The 9,609-nt window shown below is 30.8% G+C and overlaps 1 protein-coding gene across 2 annotated transcripts; it reads right to left on the bottom strand.

Annotated features, from left to right (window-relative positions):
• Positions 1-588: 588 nt before the first annotated feature.
• On the bottom strand, positions 589-8,241 carry LOC126773016 (synaptic vesicle glycoprotein 2C-like). Of its 2 annotated transcripts, XM_050493632.1 has the most exons (11): positions 8,134-8,241; positions 6,242-6,360; positions 5,810-5,971; positions 5,251-5,413; positions 3,282-3,403; positions 2,819-3,063; positions 2,537-2,685; positions 2,247-2,388; positions 1,844-2,133; positions 1,606-1,733; positions 589-1,177 (listed from the first exon to the last, which is right to left on the bottom strand). In XM_050493632.1, the coding sequence occupies exons 2-11, from the start codon at positions 6,336-6,338 to the stop codon at positions 1,125-1,127; spliced, it is 1,551 nt and encodes a 516-aa protein (XP_050349589.1). In that variant the 5' UTR covers positions 6,339-6,360; positions 8,134-8,241; the 3' UTR covers positions 589-1,124. The 2 variants fall into 2 exon arrangements, with proteins under 2 accessions (XP_050349589.1, XP_050349590.1); XM_050493633.1 differs by lacking the exons at positions 589-1,177; positions 1,606-1,733 and having other exon boundaries at positions 1,840-2,133; positions 6,242-6,358; positions 8,134-8,223.
• Positions 8,242-9,609: the final 1,368 nt, after the last annotated feature.

Below are 9,609 nucleotides of genomic sequence, written 5' to 3' on the forward strand. Positions count from 1 at the left end.
CTAAATAAGTTTATTATCTGTCTAACATTAATTATTTACACATTTGGGCAAAACATTACATATGTTTAATTGGCGAATGATAAATACCGAAAAAAAAAAGCATAAACCTTATAGACTTTCAATTGTATTGTGTGACCTTTGAAGTATTTACGTTGTTAATTCGTAAAAATATATTTTATCTGTGTAATTGAATTACAATTTCATAGATATAATTTGATATAAGCATTAGATTAATCTTTATATATTAAAGTTATGATATGTGGTAGATAATATCGAGACTATATTTATTTATGAGAGAATTCTTATATATATTTTATCTATAGTAATAATATTATATTTATCTATAGTGGAAGTTATACTAAAAAAACAAAAATAATTGTGTAATTTTTATTTATTTTATACTAGTAAATTATTTACAATCGTAACCCTAAATTTCAGTTCTCATATATTTTTTATAAAATTAAACAATCGAATATAATCTATAATTAAAATAATTTATATCTTCTTATGAATAAACTAACATTCAAGTTCTTAATATAATTCATTTCATATTTAAAAAAATTGAATATAATTTCTAAATATACTGTCTTCAGGTACAATGTTATACAAAACAATGTTCTTGTTCCAAAAATATTTTTTTTAGGATTTTGATCCGTTTCATTAAATTATTTTTCTAAACGAACAGAATTTTAGTATAACTATTATACTTATCATAATAATTAAAACTAAATTAAAAATGAAAATATATAAGCAATAATGCAAAACAGAAGAAAAGAAACATAAAAATATTAATCTCCTAAAAACAAATAAATTATTTAATTTAAATATTAGCTGTAGCAGTCTATTGCAGTCCAATACATTTCGCTTATATGGCAGCCTTTAAGCATTTTTTTTTCATTAAATTCGAAATTCAATTTTTAATTATTTTTTTAATCTTACGTCAGCCTTACCTATATCATTCATTCAAAAACATTCATTAGTACAATATTCAAGCATCCTTAATTTCTTGTAATAAATAAGCAGTCTATAATAGTTACGTCATCATCATCGTTATCCTGAATGAGATATACTGTAATGTTCATCTGGACTTTAAGTTAATGTCATATTATAATTAAATAGGATTTTCATTTCCTTGGTTTCTTATCTTCAGGTAGGAACCACGAGAATGCCACAGCAGCTGGAAATAATTAATTATTTATAAGAAATTGTACTAAAAGGATCAAAAATTTCTATCGATAATAAAACCTGACCCTGACATAAAAAATACCAATATCTTTAATTTAGTTGTCTATTTATTTTCGTCATTTCATAAAATTTTTGGAATATTTATGTTATTGTGCATCATTAATAATATATTATAACTGAAAAATGCTTAAATGCATCCCCAACCTTAAAATGATTAGGAATTCAGACCAAGTGTCCGTCTATCAAATAAATAAAAGTGAAACACTGCGTGACGTCATGAGCACCAATAACTACATGAAATATAGCGTCAGAATCATTAATTTCCAATTTTAAATTTAACATAAACTATTTCAGTAACACGCAGGTGGGTAGATAAATATTTGTCTATAATGTAAATTCTGGAGTGACGATAATACTTACTGAGTAACAGCACAGACCAGACGTAAAACGTGGCTTCGCAGTTCGCTGATATGAGGGCACCAATAGCGTTAACTCCCAAAAATGCGCTCGACCTGCCCAGCATTACAGATAGGCACGATGCCATACCCCTATTCAAAAGAAATAATAATATTTATTAAAAACACTTCTATTTCTCAAAAACACACGCAATTTAAAAAAAAAACTAGTATTTTTTAAAGTTTCTATGTCATTTTTTTACCTTAATGAAGTGGGATACAGCTCTACAAAGTAAACACTGAGAATGCCCATTGAAAGTGCACACAATAAGAAGAAGAAGAAGAATATTCCACCAGCAATAGGAATAGGGATCAGATTCAGGAGTATAGCAGCAGCCGCAGATACGGTCAATATCATAATCATGGCCAATCTTTTTCTTGAGCCACACGTGAGGGAGAGTACGAGGTTTATAGAACTGGCTAAAGCGCCATACGACATGGCGGAGAGAAGAGTAGTCTCCTGTATTGTATCGTTACAGACTTCTTGCACGACCTGAAATGAAATTGATTGAAACTGTTAGGAGAAGAAGAATTTTGCATTATTATACTGTTTATTTAGCAAGCAATAATAATATCAAGTTAATATAATAGGATATATTGACTCACAGTATTATTTCCAGCGAATGCAACGGCATCTGTGGAGTATCGAATCACAGTGCACAAGTTCATGCCCTGTCCTCCACCGGCCTCAAGAACTGAGAACAGGTTGTTCATGATGTAAGGCAACCAGAGGATGAAGCCACTGCCACTGAAATATATCAATAAGCAATTAAAAAGGGTATTTAAATAAAAAAAACTAAATACTGTAAAAAAAATTAACTAATTACTGACTAAATCATAGCGTGTTACAAATATTAATGTATCTAAAGAAAATATATAAAGAATTTGTGTCTTACGTCATGTAAATAATTGTGACGAGGTAGAATAGTTTGAGCGTGACTTTCAGTAGAGGAGGTCTGAACAGAGCTGCTGTCTGCTCCCACATGGCTTTCAGAAATGAATCTTGGTTTGAGGTCTCGTCTGGTTGATCTAAGAGTTTCTTAATCTGAAATAATATTAAATAAGCAGTTCAGTTCACAAATCTACAATATGAATACAATATTATGTCGTATCATCTAACTACAATATTTGATCAATGCATTCTAATTATCTTGTAGATTATTAACAAAAATATTTACAGGAAAATCGTCAACTTTTTCTCCAGTATTGCACGCGTAGATCTTCTTCAATACATCTAAGGCTTTCTCCTGCTGTCCTCTAGATACTAGGAATTTAGGACTTTCATGGAACAGCTGCAACAAGCAAGCGGTAGCGGCGCATGGTATCGACATCACGAGAGCCAGTAAACGCCAGGGCCGGTAGTTGATGCCCAGAAAATCAATCCAATAGGCGAATTCAAGTGGTAAGATTGGGTATGCGAATACTGTAACCAAAAAAACCTTATTTATATTTTAAATTATTTATATTTAAAATTATTCAGTGTTATGTTATGATCAGTATAAATATCTAAATTATAAATTGACTTATCATTAGAAATAAGATAACATCTCGAATTATTTATGGCAAAATGCAAGCAATGAATTCATTCAATAGGTACAACTAAATCAATGATTAATAATCATAAAAATATAATTTACTTACGAGCAACAACAGCTTGGGAACACATGAGGGAGCAAGTGCAAAGCAACATGGACCTTCCTCGAGAACGTTCTGAACAGCTCTCTCCTAGCAACGTGTAAGCGCCGGAATTACTTGCAGATGTGCTGTGGACAATGCATTTTTTACTTGTGAATAACGCAATAAGCACATAATAATAACAAAATTAATTAATAGAAACTAATATATAATGTTAAACTTAAAGTCGAATGAGTTATCGCTTCTTGTACCTTTTGGCAAATATTTACAAGGCTTCATAATAAGCTTAAATTAATGTTATAATGATAACTTCGTAATCAAATCTATTTTATTTTTAAATAAAATCGAATAGAAAACATTAAATATTTTATTAAGAGATAAAATGATCAAACATCTTACGAGATGTGACGGTTGTGACGCATAAGATTTATTTTTAGTTTGTTTAAGAATTTCTCCGGGAAATACGGTGAAAGTAAATACTTAGATACGTTTTATTCTGTCTGATATACTAAAAATATGGTAGATACTTTAAAATGCTTGACTTTTAATTTTACGTATTGCCTAATTTTGTACAGTCAGTGCCATAAATAACTGACTTTTAAAATGCTGAGAAAGATTTACTATTTAACCTTGCGAACTAAGATGTTACATTCCATGTGCCTGCTTAAATAAATAAAAAACATAAGGGCGCGCATAAAGCCCTACCATTGAGTTCTTTTTATAGACTAGTCTGTGAAATATGTTTGACATTTCGCGATGAAAACTTTGACCAATTCTTAGAAGGTATATAAAGGTACATTTTAAAACAAAACATTTAATGTGAAACGACATTTTTCAAATAGATAGAACAATTTAAATTACACGCGATCTGATCAAAACGAAGAAAATCCGTTCCGAAATTATTTATATTTTTTTGTAAATCATATAACCGTTATCTCGATTCAGGTCCGTTGTGGTTATTTACCCTACATATTAGTTATGTCATGCGAACTGAAATCCGGCGAGATTTCCATTACGTCATAGAATGAACGGCGGTGACATTCTTAGCTTATCTAAAAAAAAGTAAAGTCACATTCTATGAATGTCCCACGATTGGGCTTTGAGGTTTGAGACTTATTACACCACACTGCACCAAAACTGGTTTGTGACACTTGTGGCACGACCATTAGATTTCGTTACGGTAGCATGCGCAAGCGATCCCGTGGCGCTCCTTTTTAAGACGGTGAGGATACCGCTAGTTTTGGGTATGTTCGGGGCGCACTCGGCGCTCTGGACACCGGTGGAACCGCGTAACATGTTTTTTCAGCGATAAAAAAGGACGATCAGTTTAAGCAAGTGAAAACTCTGTATAGTTTGCCCTGGTTTGAACCTGCAATCTTCGGGTTATATTCATGTATTTTAACTGTTGAGACATCTCGTTTCTCTTAGCTTATGTAAAGTATTATTTGTTACAGGTACCAAAGTTTGTTTTAAAAATACTTTGCAAATGACATTGCTAATTATTCTTTATATATAAATTTTATAATTGATAAAATATTCCCTAGCCTGCTATACGATATACTTACACGATATACATATACGTTAACTGCTCGGCTGTTTTGTTAAACATTAATTTCGCTCTTTCTGTCATTATTGAATAGACATTCGAAAGAAAAAGACAGCATTGTTTAATTAACCACCTACTTAGCCAGGTTCACGTTTTTATTCGACATATTATTAACGACCTTTTTCAAAGTTTAAAAAGTTTAATTCGCTTAATATGAAATAACCTAACCTTCGTTTTTAAGAAAAAATGTTCAGAGTATAATAATAGTATGCATTTTTTTGTGCCCATTGCATATTGTAAGAGATGTTCAAATGATTTATACATTAAACATAGCTCTAATCTTTTCAAAATAATGCATATTTGTTAACACATATTATGTACAGTTTATAGTACTAAATAAATACCAATAAGATAAGTTATGTTACTAACAAGGTAGAGGACGCCAGTTTCAAGAGCGCCATAATCTTCCAGTTCGGAGCAAAACTACTGAGAGCTGCAAATACGAATCCAACAGACATCGACAGCACCAGCGTCAGCCGTCTTCCCTTTGTGTCAGACACATAGCCCCATAACTGAGCACCGAGGACAACTCCTGCAGAACAAATTCATTTGAAAATCATTTTAGTTTTTGGTCTATTTCTTATTTCGTATATCTGCTTCTGTATGTTATTAGTTTGTGTCATAAAAAACCTTTATGTCTAAACAAAATAAATGGAATTATTATATTGTTTCAAATATTATATAAGCAATAGTAGTGGCTTACGGGCCGCCTAGCGTTGTAAAAGTTCTAAACTGACCTCTTGGACTATTACCGTTCCTGCTCCTAACACAAGCTTTACGCTTTATCCGAGGGGTAAATAGGAATATTAGTTACATTGCTATTATTCTCAATTTTTTAAAATAGTTTTTAAAATGAACTCACACAAAAAAGGCTGAATATACACATATTGGCTTAAGAAAAATATATCGTAAATTGAAAATAAATTACCAATAAGCGGCGTGGCAGTCAATAATGCTCTCTGTTGCATTGTCAATCCTAGATCGCATACCGCTGCAGCTACAACGAAGCTGGTACCGAATAAATCCATTCCCATCGCTTGCAAAGTCCAACTGCAGACTAGCAGCAACCCAAAGTTGTATTTGCCAAAACCTGTATGATGGAAATATTTATATATTTTGAATAAATATGTGATTCGAAATTTAACATTCTTGAATCAAATTAACTCAAATTAATGCAATTTATTCAAATTTACATATGTTTGTTGGGTTTTGTGGAAAGAGAATTTCTTTTTTCAATGTATTGTTCAATTTATTTCAGTAAAATTTTGTTTTGTATATACTAACCAATCTAATGTAAATTACATAATCTAATATAATTTATATGTAAATGAATGTATTTTGCAAACAATCAGATTATTACCTGTAGCATTAAGAGCTTCTTCTATTGTCGCCGCATATAATGGTTTGTCCTTCTCAGAATCAAGTTTCGTCATCATCTTCTGTGGTTTTAACTGCATTTTCAGTCTCTGATAAAAAACTCTGCAAAACAGATTTATGACATGGTTTAATCGATAGAAATCCTTACATGTATATATTACTTTCCAATGTAAAACTAATTGTTAGTTTCGTGTAGTAGTACACATATTGATAAAGCTATTGGTTTTGAAGGTGTCACGTAATTATAATAGGGAATAAAAGCTTTATTCAATGCATATGCTGTCGTTATTCATTAAAATAGTAAGAAAGCTGGTAAAGGAGATGATAGATCAACGTTCAAAATTGACTGACTTTCAGGCAAGTTCGTTTTACCATAAACCACATCCAGTAAAATAATTAGATGGAATTGTTGTCACGTGCAAGCCCATTTTACAATAAACAAATATATTCGTGTATTTATATACTTATTGCAATTTATAATACACACGTCACACATAGTTCCGAGTGTTTTGTTATCTTTTGAGAGGAATGTCTTTATATGTACGTCTGTTTGAAACTTCTATTGTTTGGCATTTTTTATATTTCATCAGTTGGATAATATAAAACTGATAAAGGTCCTATAAAATTTTGACAGCCATTTTGTTTAATTATTTTTTTTTTATTTTGAATTTTCTAAGAAAGTTATATAGAGAGTATATTACAGCGTGGATGAAATAGTTCTAAGATCAATCAACTATTATGTATATTAGAGATATATTTTGTCTGTATGGAAATGTGCAAATTGGTCATCTCTGTCCATGGTTCGGCTAAAAGAATGAACTTATCCAATACTATTGAAGCAACACAGAGTATTAATGATAGAGAGATCGATAAATATTGGCTAAATATTTTTATATATATATTTTTTTTCAAATCAAATTGAAATATACTTTTTTCCAATAGGCTCTTACAAGCACTTTTTAATTTTAATTTTATAACATTAAATTAAATTAAAAACTACCACCGGTTCGGAATGTAGAATCGATTGAGAAGAACAACCGGTAATAAACTAAGTAGTTACTCTTTTGGACGATAATGTTACGTAGATAATTAAATACGATTGATTTATGAATTATCGTGAATGGAATTACAAATACTAACTCACACACTAAACACTTTTTTGTTATCTTTGTAAGCCTTTATTGAGTAATACGCCTTATTAATTTAAATTTCAATTTATTGACTGGCGACGTAAAATAGTATTCAAGAAAGGATGAAATAAATTTGCTTTGTCGTATTTTTTATTACCATTACGCCCTGAATATATATTATTCGGCGATTCATTATACAAACAGAAATTAAACGGACATTAAACTCAGATAATATGTCATTCTGACATTTGATAATAATCTTTTATAATATCATATCTTTTTATTACATATTATATTATATATTATTTAACATTATATTTTAACCGGTACTATATTAAACAAACAGTAAATTTTTTTTTTAATTTTGACGGGCATATTGTTTCAGTTTAAAAAATACAAAGAACATAACGGCTTACATCCCTTACAATTATCAATGCGTTATCCAAAGTTCCAATGTGTAATGAGGGGTGTTGTAGGTAGGTAGATTATCGATTTATTAATCTAAAGACATCATATACAAACTTTTTGAATAAAATTAAGAAAAAATATATATTAACACCTACTTGCGTTCTGTAATTGTACATTCCAAACGAATCTAAAGTGGAAATGCAATCGTTTGACCATGACATTTAAGGTCAGAAATTCAACTGATATGATATTTACAATTTGTTAGTTTACTGAACTGAATAATACAATGTACTAAAATGTTTTACTATTTAAATAAATCCTAATATTCCATTCTTACCTTTAAATAATTAATTATATTTAAAAATCCTAACAATAAAAAAGCACAAGAAAATTTACTTCACTGTCTCAATTATAAATGTTAATTAACTTGCTGTAATTATTTTTAACAATAAACTATCTTTGGAAAATACATCTTTATATACTGTGAATTTAGATACGTCATTATCTTGCGTTGGTCTAAATTAGACTAATAGTTGTTCGCGCGTATTTACGCATACCTGATAATAAATCGATTGATGAATTCTATTATGAGTACTAAATTATAAGGAATATTTCAGTTTTGATTTTGTTTTCAGATAAAATTATAGAATTCGGGATTAATTATATACATAGATAATTATCTTAATATTTCTATTGTTCGAGAGTTTTGCATACTTGATTAATACGATTTTAAATACTATTATATAATTAGATGAGTTCGTTTTAAATATAAATAATTAAGGTTTATTTATTTATTTATATATTTTATTTATTTTATACTTTACTAACTTAAAATTGTTTAACATTTCAAAAGATTAATTTGTTTTGCGTCGGAATGTAATTTTACCACGAAACTGAATGGTTAATAGTACAATGTGGAAGTGTGATTTTTTGTGATTATATAACAATAAAATATAATACAATTAAATAAATATCTTCTGTTAATGATTTTATGAAAAGCATGAATGCTCCATTCATATAGTTACTGTTTTCGATACTCTAAATAAATTAAATGATTACTGAATCTTTGTCAGAATTCTACAAGTTTTTAAAAATATAATCAAAGTGTTATTGGATATAAGTATAGTATTGGATAGTATTTTTTTTTTTATATGTCCGGGATGGCAAATGACTCTACTCCACCTGATGGTAAGTGGTAGTAGAGTCCAAACGCGACGACGGCCAGTACAGTCGGGAAGAATGTTCTGTACTAGCCGTCACCGCCTTGCCGGCCCGCAAGATGCCTCTTCACGCCTCGTTTGAAGGAACCCGGGTTGTAAGAGGAGGGGAACACGTGAGCTGGTAAGGAATTCCATTTTTTGGTAGTGCGACAAAGAAAGGAGTTGCCAAATTTCTTTGTCCGCGATGGAATTGATGTCACAGTTAGGCGGTGACATCGAGAACCAGCTCGCGTGGACTTAAGAAGGAAGGGGGAAGCAGGAATTAGAGAGAATAATTCCTCAGAGCACTCGCCGTGATACAGTCTATAGAAAGCACTCAGTGCTGCTATCTCGCGACGCAATTGTAAAGGTTCAAGGGTGTTTGTGACCTTTACGTCGCCAATAATGCGTACTGCACGTCGCTGCAACCGGTCCAAGGCCTCCAGTAGGTACTTAGCGGAGCCATCCCAAAGGTGCGAGCAATATTCAACGCAAGACCGTACCTGTGTTTTGTATAACAGGCACAGTTGTTGTGGCGTGAAAAAACGCCGCACCTTGTTCAGAACTCCGAGTTTCCGTGAAGCTGTTTTTATAACAGCCTCGATGTAATCCCT

Source organism: Nymphalis io, chromosome 13 (assembly GCF_905147045.1).
Source record: "Nymphalis io chromosome 13, ilAglIoxx1.1, whole genome shotgun sequence".
Lineage (NCBI taxonomy): Eukaryota > Metazoa > Arthropoda > Insecta > Lepidoptera > Nymphalidae > Nymphalis > Nymphalis io.

Coding starts and splice junctions, on each gene's coding strand:
- LOC126773016 (XM_050493632.1), bottom strand. CDS start 6,338: ATGCAGTTAAAACCACAGAAGATGATGACGAAACTTGATTCTGAGAAG. Junction 3,064..3,281: donor TTCCCAAGCTGTTGTTGCTC/GTAAGTAAATTA, acceptor TTTTGGTTACAG/TATTCGCATACCCAATCTTA. Junction 2,389..2,536: donor GTCACAATTATTTACATGAC/GTAAGACACAAA, acceptor GATATATTTCAG/TGGCAGTGGCTTCATCCTCT.